This window comes from Pterocles gutturalis, unplaced genomic scaffold (genome assembly GCF_000699245.1).
Source record: "Pterocles gutturalis isolate BGI_N339 unplaced genomic scaffold, ASM69924v1 scaffold13481, whole genome shotgun sequence".
NCBI lineage: Eukaryota > Metazoa > Chordata > Aves > Pterocliformes > Pteroclidae > Pterocles > Pterocles gutturalis.
In genome coordinates this window covers 31,856-44,599 of record NW_010103194.1, presented here as the reverse complement: position 1 = coordinate 44,599, position 12,744 = coordinate 31,856, and the positions used below count along the sequence as shown (strand labels likewise).

At 39.8% G+C, this 12,744-nt stretch overlaps 1 protein-coding gene across 1 annotated transcript; it reads left to right on the top strand.

Annotated features, from left to right (window-relative positions):
- Positions 1–274: 274 nt before the first annotated feature.
- Positions 275–5,393, top strand: F3 (coagulation factor III (thromboplastin, tissue factor); the record flags this gene model as incomplete). The annotated part of the gene is made up of 6 exons (XM_010086613.1): positions 275–406; positions 882–996; positions 3,033–3,217; positions 3,623–3,804; positions 3,930–4,089; positions 5,254–5,393. Coding segments are annotated over 6 exons (914 nt in total), but the record flags the coding sequence as incomplete, so codon positions are not given.
- Positions 5,394–12,744: the final 7,351 nt, after the last annotated feature.

The window sequence follows — 12,744 nt, the reverse complement described above, 5'->3', positions numbered from 1 at the left end:
CTGCTTCAGCACCCGGACGGAGGAGCGCCGGGGTCGCAGAGGGCTGGTTTCTTCCCGGGGGGATCGTTAATGACCGGGGCCGGGTCGGCGCTTGGGAGCAGGGGGCAGTCCCGGGGGTCGGCAGTGGCACGCAGCTGCTGACCTGCCGTAACAAGGAGCGGTCGGCAGGATTTCTTTCTCTCGTCCCCAGTTCTGAGCTTGTCCCAGAGGCAGACAAGGTGGTATTTAGAAAAATAATGAGGGTATCACTCAGTGAAGCGCTTGATTTCCAAAGGTCACAGAGGCCGTGCGGGGTTTTCTGCCCAGCTTCCTCCCAGGCAGTTCCCCGAAGCCGCTGCGGCCACCGCAGCCTCCCTTCCGCTTGTGTGCGAGCCACCGGTTCGTCCAGGGGTAGCCCCTCTCCAATGTAAGCATGTAGGACAACTGCTGATTTTAAAAGACTTTAATTTCCCAAAATAAATAAATGGGGAAACTGGAGCTGATGGCTTTGTGGCAGATTCAGCCGGGGATGATTTTGAACTGCGCTGCGTTTGTTTGCTGCTTGGACATTCTCATGAGTATCTTCAAGCTTTTGTAGCTTCTTCAGAGGTCTTGGATCAAAAAGGAAGCATTAGAACTCCAAATAAGTTACCTCAGCAACCTAGGAGTTATAAGAAGAGGGAAGGAAAATAATTGTCTTCTCATATTTCTCACTTCTGCCAGGACACATTCCTTTAGTCAGAGGAGCATGCGCCCAGAGGGCAGGACCGAGCCTTTTCCCCCAAAAGAACTTTTTTCCAAGTAGCAGTTAACAGGAACTGCTTAATCTGACTACTCAGTGACTGCAGCAAACAAGGAATTACATATAATATGACTGATGGCACTCTTTTCTGTATTTAAAGGCAATGCAGAAGTACCAAGAGCAGTTAATATCACTTGGTCTTCAATCAATTTTAAAACTATACTACAGTGGCAACCAAAACCATCAGGTTACTTCTATACAGTAGAAATACACGGGTAAGTAGATAACACCAAGGTGTGTCCATTAATGGCAATTGAAGACTATGCAAATAGAGTGTGTTTGAATATTTCTGAGACTAAGTGTAACAAGAAAAGAGCCCAAACATGAGGATTTAGGAAAATTGCCAACCCAGTTGTTAATACTTCTTTGTACCCAACTGTAAGAAGATTGGATTCAGGCTTCTGGTTTTGCCCACTTCAGAAACAGAGAGTTGAGCTTTAGGTCAGTATTTCATTTCTGTAGGCCAGGATACTTTGAAGAAGTTCACACTCAATCTGATGTACCATGTATTAGGCAGAACTTCACCTTTTTATGTCTTTCAAGGTGTCTAGACTGAGTCATCTTGGGAGGTGTCTGGTAAATATGAGTCTGCATTTTATTCTAATCAGTGAATCACAGTAAACAAATAATTAGTTTTGCTGGGTAATATTAAAAATTATCTTTGTTCATCTACCTCTGTCAAGACTTTCTCTGTCATCATGTTTTATGTAAGCTATGAAATATGGTGGACATAAAGAGTAGACAGCTTATGTGAAGCGTCTAACACCCCTTTCAATACTGCACAAAAACTTCTGTCAAGTTCAGTAGTAAATCTGTGCTGTTCTAAGCTCCCATATTAATTCCTAGACCATTATTAAACATGCCCCAAAGGGAAACTGCATCATCAACTCTCCTACATATGAATGAAAATATGCTACTGTAGTCTCTTCTGTTTGTAAAAGTGGCATAGAAATGAGAGCTCTCATGACTAATGGATGAAATAATAGTGCAATGGCCTAAGGTGCTCTTTTATTCTTTGAGGGAGTGATTAATTAATAGACTTAAAAGCACACAGTTGGCAGAATGAATTTTGTGAAAATTATGAATCTGGAGTTTCTTTCCAGCCATTTGTACTTGCAAAAAATTGAAATCTCTTTGCCCGAGATTCAGTATAGAATCAGGTATAGTTCTGATACAGAGGCACTTCTTTGGACAAGTTGCTCTTACGGATGTAATGTGCTTAAATGTTTGCTTTCTCATCTGTGTACGTTTACAGAGCATATTTGTTTGATCACAAAGATCAAATCTCCTCTCTCCCTTTTCAAGGCATCTCTAGGGCGCTATTGCTAACTGATCTGTGACATCATAAGAAATCTGGTGAATTGAGAAGGGAGTTCAGGCAACTCTTCAATAAAACTTCAGCTACTTGGAGGAAAGCTCATTTGTTTATTTCCAAACAGTCAGCACTCTTGCTTTCAGCTGAGACTACACTTTTTCTTTTCCTTGGTTCACCAGAAGAAACAGGGAAAATAATTGGAGCAGTAATATCTAATCCTGTTTTTCCATTCCTTCTTATTAAGAAGTAAAATGAGGAATTAACACTTTTTTTCCCAGATTCCTTGTTATTTCTCAAGTAAAGGGACGTGCTTTCTATCATTTAAAAAACAAGAGAAGTGCATGGGTCACGTTTTTTGTCAATATTTTTAAATTGTAATTGTGCAACAAAAATCGCTGCTACTGACTGGTTTTTAGTGACATTTGCACCTGCATAGATGGAAACACAAATGATATATGAGGAAACATTGTCACATTAAACAATTAATATTGATGTCAACAGAGCTTCCTAGGACAACTGATGTTTCTTAAGGCAATAGTTTTCAGATGCATCGGGGCTAACACTGTCAGAGTGATTTATACATCTTATATTTTTTAAAATAAGACAACTGCAGAAAAATCCCAAATGAACTACATATAGTTTCTATTCCATTCATACAAAAGATTGACTTTTAAATTCATATATGTATCCAATAACATATTTCCATAATTAATATGGCTTATATTTTGTTTACTTGATACTACTTTGAATTGTGATATATAGCTGTACATGATAGTGTTTTCTGAGGTTTCTTCTTCTCCTTTTCAGCTTAGTACACCTGCAAAACTCTTCCACTGGATGAGGGAAATCTATACAGTCTATACAGAGGGGAAAACATGGTTTTTAACATATGTAAAAGTCTGCTTGGTATTGACGCTTCTTTCTTATTCTCCTCAGACAGACATCTGACACCAAAAAAAAATGCATACTGACAGAAGAAACAGAGTGCGATGTTACTGATGTGCTCAGGAATGTAAAAGAGACCTACACTGCACACATACTGTCTGTAACGTCCTCGGGGATTGATAACTTTGAAGAACCACCTTTTGCAGTCTCTGAAAAATTTACACCTTATAATCAGAGTAAGTAGGATCACCAATTAGATCTTATCATAAACTTCCTTTCAAGATTACTCCCATTGACTTAAACAAGGTTTAGATTGGGCCTAAAGGTTTTTCCTATAGATTCTTACAGTGGCCATACTGATACCTGAGAAGGACACTTTCAGGCACAAAGATTTCCCTGTTGTAGGGGTGTGTGTAAGATTTTAGTTACCATTTGTTTCTCACTGCAGTGAGTACAGCATTTTATTAACATTGTGTACTAAATGAAGATATTTGTTAATAATCTAGGATTTCAGTGTATTACTTTGGCTCTGTAAATTTGCAATAGATTTGGGGAGGGAAGGGAGTGGAAGAGGAAGAATAAAGAGCATGTTGTGTAGAAAAGATGGTGTCAGTTTTTTAATTCTAAAAATGCTTGTTTAGCTGTTCTTGGAAAACCAGAGATACAGAATTACACACAAGAAGATTCCAAACTGCATGTTGTGTTCCAAGATCCACTTACACCATATAAATTTCCTAATGGGAGCTTTCAAAGTATTCGAGATATTTTCCAACATGACCTGGAATACAAGCTGTTTTACTGGAAAGATCAAAGTTCTGGAAAGGTAAGGTCTAACTCTACTTTTTACGTATTGTGTAGCTGTATTACAGCAGCACAAGTTCTGTGCTACCTTAAGAGCTAGCACTTTTGCAGAGAACACTTTCTTGAAATACCGTTTTTCCTTTACAGAAAGATGCCACCACAAAAAGCCATACATTTGAAGTAAGCATTGACAGCACAAAGAACTATTGCTTCTACATACAGGGAATCATTCCCTCCCGCAGAGAAAACCGTAATGGTCAGGAAAGCATGGTGCTTTGTACCAGCGTAGGAAGAAATATCTTAGATGGTATGTATCTGGTGAAGCTTGTCATACAGTCTTTAGCACTCTAAAAAAAAGGCACTTCAATTCTGAGTGTATTTTTATACCTCTTTAAATTTTGATGCCTAAGTTATTGAATAAACTATTTACTGTATAAGTGAGGGGACACAGACTGAACATGGAAACTCATGGGAAGAAGTCACATTAAGAGTCCACCATCTTTAGCTAGTTGGAGTTGGTTTTAGGGTTTTACTAAACTGTTTTGATTAGTTTAAAATTGCCCAAGTTGATGACTGGTCACTGAGGCTTCAGATCTTGTCACTAGCCTTCAGCTTCGTATTTTTGTTTTCTGATTGTTTTCCTCAGATCCTTCCAATAACAGGTCCCATAGTAAGTGTCTGAAGGACTAGCTCTAAAACATAGGAGTGCTGGAAACCTATGTATCCATTGACTTGTAGTTTAAACTGAACTTCAGTTATTACCTCAAAAGTAGATGATAAGACTAAGACTGTTACATTTAAAGGTCAGAGCCTGGCAGATTGACTTCTTTACTGGTAAATGAGTTAGTGAGGGGTCAGTGAATTAGCCAGTCTAATTGTAGACAAACAATCTGGATAACACTTTCTTCAATATAAAGTCATCAATATTTATTAAAAGTATCACATTGCTGTACTGTATCTTTCTTCTCCACCAGATAAGAATATTTGAACTCTTGAGTAGAAAAGCTCTTCTAAAATTAGCAAATTAACTCTCTCAAATTAACTTTCTTATATATTTATTTTTGTTTATCACAATAGTGGAATTTAGTAAATTACAACTTGAATAGAAATCTCTTCTGTGGGTGTTTTCTAGCTTCTAACCTAGAATAAATTTCTGCTGAGACTTAGTTTCACAGAAATAGTACAGGGTTAGTGGGAATGGTTTGATTTATTCTTGTGGTGGTAGCATGGCATTTTAGTGCACTACCTAAATAAACTAGATTAAAACCTACTGTGAACCTGGTGAAATAAAGCTTTACCTCAGTTCAACAAATTCACATTAAAATTAATTCAGTTCACACTGGTGGTCCCTCCACTTCTGTGATACTGTAAAATACAGAAAGCATTTGAGTGGTTTCTAAGAGTTTGTAGCACTGTGACATTATGGTTTCTGGTAAGTGAACCTTGGATTATTTTTTTTCTTCCCCTACAGAATATGGAGCAGAAGTGTTCATCATCATAGCTGTGATAGCAATTGCGATCATCACTCTTGCCATTGTCCTATCAGTGATCCTATGTAAACGCAAGAAAACAAAAGCTGCAAGAGAAAGGGAACCACTTAATGGTGTCTAAGGAAAAATTATTGTGGACGCTAGTGGCAGTTCCAAAGCAAGAAAGAAAAATAACCAACAGAACATGAATTGCATAATTGGGTGGAGCCTTTTAGGCTCTCTGATACAGGAATTTTGAAGCCCAAACTTTATACTGATTCAAAAATCCATTAGACAGTCACAGATGAAAAATCCTAATATCAGGAAGCCCCTGTGTCACTAGTGGCTGGAGGCTGGAAGAGTATTCTAGTGATCTGTTACAATACCCTAACCCTGCTCATATAGTCTTCCCAAGCTTCTTGTGTTGTCCTGTCAGAAACAGGATTCTGAACTAGTTGGACCTTTGACTTGACCAGGTACAGCCATTCTGAAAGTATGGTGTTACTGAGCCAGGAGATTTATGGTACTTGAGGGGAAAAAACACTACTTTTGAAAAATATGTGTCCTTTACCTAACTAAAAGGTATACCTTTCTGTTTCTATGAAACAAAACCTGTATTTATCTGACTTTGTTTTAACATTATTAACTGGTGAAATGATCTATTAGTTCAGATGTGACAAAGATGCTACTATTATTTCTGCACTTCTTGGATAAAATTAACTTGGTCTATTTGTCTTTGGATACAGACAATCAAAGGTAAACAACTTGTAAGGAACACTCTTGAAGTAGGTAGCTGCTATCCATCTGGAAAGTGTACTCTACACTACACTTAGAGTTTTACAGACCAAGTTCCAAGTAAGTGTTAGAATGAGTACTTTGCAGTTTTTGAGTCAGTTGTAACTCACTTCATGCAAGCACTGAGTAGGTAGCAGTATTTACTGCATTTTGAACATATTTTTAATCAATAGTTTATGTGGTATAGATTCAAATCATCTTGGTGATGGGATTTGGAGGTACCTGTTGTTTTGACTATTTTAATATTTATTTTATAAATAAGAATCTAATTTTTATACTGGTGATATCTGTATTTATGACTGTAATTTATACTTTTCTAGTGAAATAAAGGTGACTGGGAAAACAAGACTTTCATTTCCATTTTTAAATGAAGCACAGTATTCATTCCAGAAATAACTTAAATTCATACAGGAAACTAACATTGCAACAGCAGTGTAGGCAAGCTGCCAGAAGTCTAATCAGGACTCTGTGAATTAGACTACCAGGACACCTACTGCCTGCAAGGATAAAAATATGAGAAGCCACAGTTCACAAACTGATGGAAGGTTTTGAGCTTTCCAGCTGCCTGCTTATGCGAGTGATTATTCAGTGTTTGCATTCGCAGCTTCTCATTCTAATGGAGAGTATACTAGACATCTCTTTGGATGTGTCACGAGGGGATCCCGCAGTGGTGCCTGTACCACTTGTGGTACTGATGTTCATTCCAGGCATCATGTGGCCTGGCCCAGAGGTGAGAACTGCTGCAACTAATCTTGGAATCTACTGCTGTTGCTAATGAGTTTGATAGGCACAAAAAAGGAGAAAGAAATTCAAGACAATGGAAAAAAATGCAACTTATAGTTGGGACTAATTGGTTGTATATCTCAAAGCTTTGTATGTGTCTTAAAGGAAGATCCATTGCATTTATGAGAAGGAATATCTTTATATAAAATTAATATGCCAATCTACTAATTTTTACAGGATAGTATTTTATGTTTTTCATCGCTACTATATTATAGATCCCTTCTTTGTATGGATTAAGACTCCTGTGAACATGTGAGTGTGACTTATGGGGGATTTTCTTTGTTCTTTAATTCCCTTTTTGTACAGAGGGAAGAAAACAAACACCACCATCCCCCAGAAAACCCCCTCTGTTTACTTAATATTGTGCAATAAATGCTTAATGCATTTTCTGCTGATGCATAAACCTTTTATGGAGGAGGAATCTTACAACACCTATCAAAAATATGAGACAGCTTGTGGGAGTAAATTTTAAAACATTCCAAAGTGTCATTATTACTTCCCTTCCCTGGACTCTTTGGCTTCCTTGGCTTCACTTGGTGCCAAGCCCACAAAAGGGAAGAGCTCCTGGGAAAAGGAAAGGCAGTAGGATATAGCGTAGCATTTCTTAAACTAGACCATGCAGTTGATTGTCATAAGCTATATAGAATGATGTTATAAATCGTGTTTCATTACTTAAGAGATTTTTGGTTTGCTCTGAATAAGCTGTTTTTATTAAAAGAAAGAAAGAACGAACAAGTGCCTTAAATGGCATACGAGTGACCCACTACTGCGCAAGTTCTGGAAACCTGAAGCGCTTTTGTTCCCTAGCTGCAGTATGTTATCATCCAACAATGCTGAGCAGCCAGTGTCACGGGACTCACAGATCCTATTTCAAAGAGTTTTTTTGCTATTTGTGGAGGCAGTTGAGAAAGGGGCTTTTTATTGCAAACTTCCGCAAGTATTATCCCTTGGGCCAGTGGACTGAGCCCACGCAAAGTATTCGATTCAGAGATTTAGCTTTCTCAGAGTGTCAGGGCAGGCAAAAGGAGTTGTTGAATAAAGGTATTGTCATTAGGAAGAAAGACTAGATCCTATCTACAACACACATGTGGCCACTTCAGCACCGTGCCCATTTAAGATGGAGCCAGCCACCCAGGGAACCGATGTGAGAAGGGGAAGGCTTTTCCTACACACCCAAGTTCCCTGGCTTGTCCTCTGAGTGGGCTCCTACTGATGATCCTGATTCCTCTGTTCTGCTTTGCTCCTTGTCACCTGTTGCAGAAAAAGCTATCCAACTATTTAAAGTGTAGAGAAACATTTTCACAGTTCCCTGACACAGTACTTGTGTTCTCTCCTTGTACAAATGAATGTGTAACACTGCGTACTGTAATAAGCCACTTTCATTTTATAGTACTGCTTGAAAACATTATTCCTCTTCACATGAGTGACTAAAGGCTGATGTTGTTATGCTATTTTTCTGCCAGCCCTAACAGCATTACAGACAATAAAATTACTGCCATTACTTAAAATGAACAACTGTACAAGACTTCATAAATGTATATATGTCAGGTATGGCAGCAAACAGCTTTGCTAATCCATCTCCAGCAGACTCAGCTTTCCATTGTGAGAAGGCTGCTGCTGAGAGGCGTGTAATGATAAGAATGTGATTATAAGCTTAACTTGGATCACTAGTTATGTGGCAACTCAGGACAAAGAGTTTCTGCATTAAGTGAGAATAAACAGCTGTGATAAATTACCTTCCTTGGTTCAGTTTTGTAATGCTGATTATTTTGCATGTTAATAGTGATTGCTACACAATTTCAGAACCTTCTCATACACAGGAGTGAGGGAGCATTCTTCTAATTACGCAATATTTATCTGCATACAAATAACCATGCTTCTATAGTCTATGTTTGTCACCGAGGGAGAGAGAAGACCTGCTATTCATGTTTGAGAAAGACAGGAAAAATGAGGAACAACCTGCTATGCAGAAACAAAAAAGAACGACCTGCTAGACAGGACAGAAGCAGGAACTGGCTGGCTGAAAATCTTTCCACAACCATTAGGTGTGGTGTTACTGGCTGTGGCACATGCCCTCACGCACAGTACACCCATTCCCTTAACAAAGAGAGCTGTCACAGAGAACTGCCCTTCCTTTGTTTGCAGCTGTGTGTCCCCCAGTGCTCTACAGCACAACACTTACAAAAGCTCAGAGCATAATGACCAGGACAGATGTGCTGCAGATCTCCTCTTCCTTCCACTTTACGAGGAGAAATCTTCCCACTAGTGAGATCCTTCTGCTGCTTCTGGCACAGGCTCTCGTCCAGCCCATTTCAGTATCCCCTGGGTCTTATCTCATGTCCAATTGCAGGGATTGTGCCTATTTCTCATCTTGTCAAAATTTGGGCACTATTAGTGACATACTTCAGTGATTTGCTCTCCTAAGAAGCTCACAGCGTTTCTCCTCCTCACATCCCCTGGCCCCTTTGTTGATGTTTTCATTCCTCTCCCCCATCCCCTACTCATTTCCACTACCTGTTCTTCCCTAGAGATGAGCCCACTATCTCATATGTGCAAACAGCTGGTTAGGATCTCATTTAAATGAAAATATAGCACCTGAATAAATATATATCCCTTAGTCAACAATCAAGAATATATTAACTGCATGGCAGCCTTTTTTACTCTGTACAGCTTCCCTTGGTCACTGTAATTGGATCAATAACTTCCAGAACATTTGCTAGCACTCCTCTGAGTGTCTTTCTCAATGCACCTAATTACCTTAAAATATTAATGTTTTTAGTGGCTTGTTTAAACTAGCAATGAAATTATTAATCTGAACTCAAAGAACATTCACAGTTCCAGGTCTTAGTTATCCTTGCCAATGCATTTTCTTCTATTTTTATTTTCAAGCTTTCTACCTTATTACTTCAAGAAATATTTAAATTGTAAAGTACTCTGACATCGTTATATTCACAAAACTATTTCATCAAAAGAGGTTTAATAAAAAACCTCCTTCTTCTGAAGAAATATTTTCCCAATGAGATCACATGCTAATTTTTAATTAGTTCTTCAGTAACCACATAACTCGGTTAAAAAGCTAGTGTAATGAAAGAGCTAGACTGACAAGTGAGATTTTAAAACCTACTCCAATAAAAAGTACTCATTGCTCCAAGGAAAAAGGTGGTTGGTTTCTTTTTCTATTTTTAAAGGGTGTATCCTTGATTAACACGGGTTTTCCCTCTGCTGCTTTCATACTTTACCACCATTCACACCAAATACATGCATCTCCACAGAGGTAATACTCAATCTGATTCCCCATCTTTCCACTTTATTCATCACACCATCATTTGCTTCCATAAAAGCATCAAAGGTGCAACCATACCATTGTAGGTCACCGCTGCAGCCGTTGCTGTGGTAGTGGAACCATGAGCACCACAGATCTGTTCCCTCTTTGCCCTTCACACTGCTGCGTGAGAACAGCAGCACTGCATATACAATTTATTCTCTGTGAGCCATCTCCACGATATTCATTCTGCAACTTCATGTCTGGGATTACGTTTCGTGTGCCTAGAAAATGTGACCCCAAGTGGCAAAAAAAGGCATAGTCGGTATGTTCACATTTTCCTAAATGGCTCATGCACCGATACCCACTTTGAATCCAGATTTCAACAAAATTTGAAGAAAAAGGGCATGTGAAATGTGTTAGATCTTCTCTTTCCTAATACTGAAGAGCAACAGATAGTTTGAACAGCTCAATGGGATCCCATAGGAAGGGCGGGAGCAGCTCTCTCCCCCTGAACATCCCCATCTTCCGTTCAGACTACGCTCCCCTCTGCCAGGTTCCCCGGGGATCTTGGATTATAACATACTTTGTCTTGTCCAGTTTTCAAGCACTGCTGAAAACGAGGCCCCAGTTAACAATCTGGAAGATAGCAACAAGTACTTATTTTCCCATTGTCTGCACAGTGGTGTTAAAGCCCGCACAAAACCATATTCCCTTCTCCTGACAAACTCCCCTTTTAGTCTCAGAAAACTCAGGAGTTGCTCAGAACTAGGAGATTTTCACATTGAATGTTAAGCTTCTTACCAGACTTTCTTCTTGTTATGCTTCAAACAGAAAACACATTCCTCTTGCTGCTCTTTTAACTCTTAGAGGAATGGACTGAGAACCTTAGAAAAGGGACTGAAGTCTTCTAGGAGCACTGGGAAAATGTGTTACCACTACCCCCACTAAGCACCACACAGCCACCCGCTCACTGCCCCTGCAGCGGGATGGGGGAAGAGAATTGGAGGGGTAAAAGTGAGAAAACTCATGGGTTCAGATCAGTTTAATAACAAATAGTAATAATAATAATAATCATAATGAAAATAACAAAGAGAGATAAATAAAACCCTGGAAAGACAAGTGATGCAAATGAAAACAATTGCTCACCACCTACCAACCGACCGAAGCCCAGCCAGTCCCCAGGCAGCAGCCCCTCCGCCCCTTCTCCCTGGTTTTATTGCTGAGCATGACATCGCAGGGTATGGGACACAGCTGTCCCAGCTCTGTCCCCTCCCAACTCCCTGTGCACCCCCAGCCCACTCGCTGGTGTCGGGGGTGAGAAGCAGAAGAGGCCTGGACTCTGTGTGAGCACTGCTCAGCAGTAACTAAAACATCCCTGTGTTATCAACACTGTTTCCAGCACAAACCCAAAACATAGTCCCTTACTAGCTGCTATGAAGAAAAACTCTACCCCAGCCAAAGCCAGCACAGCTGTAACAGCCCTATAAGTTATGCTGAAGTACAAGCTGTGTTTGGAAGCGGGATAACATGTTATCTGCCCAGCAGCAAGGAAAAGAAGGGCACAGGCAGGAATAGCTGGAACGCAGCCATGTTTGTTACCAGGGCTATTTTGGGCTTTACGTGCTTTGAGTTCTGCTGAACTTGTCTAGAAAAAGCAACCCCAAAAAAGTCTTCTGGGGGAATGACCTTCCACTCCAGAGGTGCAGGCACGAGAAGTCAAAACAGGTCCCAGGTCAGGGGTTGCTCTTCTGTCCCGAGTGTTGCAGGCAGGTCGCTGCACTACATAACAACCTTGGGGACAATAAAATACGTGGCAGAAACAGGAGCTGCTGATGTCCCTCAGACCCGCCTATTCGAGTACTTTCTGTCCCACTGGCATGATGCACCCCAGTGCCTCAGAGGAAGTTTACAGAGGTAACATGCTAAGCACGAAGAGATTTTAGTGAATATTGAAGGACTAACCTCACGAAGCCTTTTCAAAAATCTCTACTTAGGACTACTATAAATACAACTATTATAATTTTAAAAGTTACTTTAATTTGTTATTATCTAGTTAGTATTTTTGGGTGAAAGAAGACAAGAACATCAATGTGCAGATTTGGCCTTGGCCCTTAATACCCTATTTAGCTCCAAAAAAAATTTGGTAATGCTTCTTGGCTTTCCAGAGAAGCCCTATTGCAATATGTAAGATTGCATCTGAGGTTTAAGAAGCCTCCAGCACACATGCCTTTCTTTTTAACCATTATTCTCCCAAATACATCAGTCTATCAGCTTTTCCACAGATACTTCATTATCCTTCAGTGGTTTACTAAGTCTCTCACATTAGCAGCTTCCGACACAGCTGTTCTCTAGCTCACTGCTTTTGTACCAATACGTTCCCGCAGTAGAATACCTCAATACAGTAAATAAAGGCTAGCTTATTTGGGGGAGCATCTTCACACTACTTACCTTAAAAAATTAGCTGTGATCTGTGCTAAACTCTGAAGTTATTTTAATGCAGAAAACTTGCTCAGTCATGTAGGTGGGGTTCCCTATTTCTACCCAAGTAAACCAATGTCAGCAGTCTTAGTTTTGTCCAGACAGCATTGACTTCATTTTTCCAGTTCTGTTCTATTTTGGTGTGGCATCATGTGTGGACGCCACTTGTTTC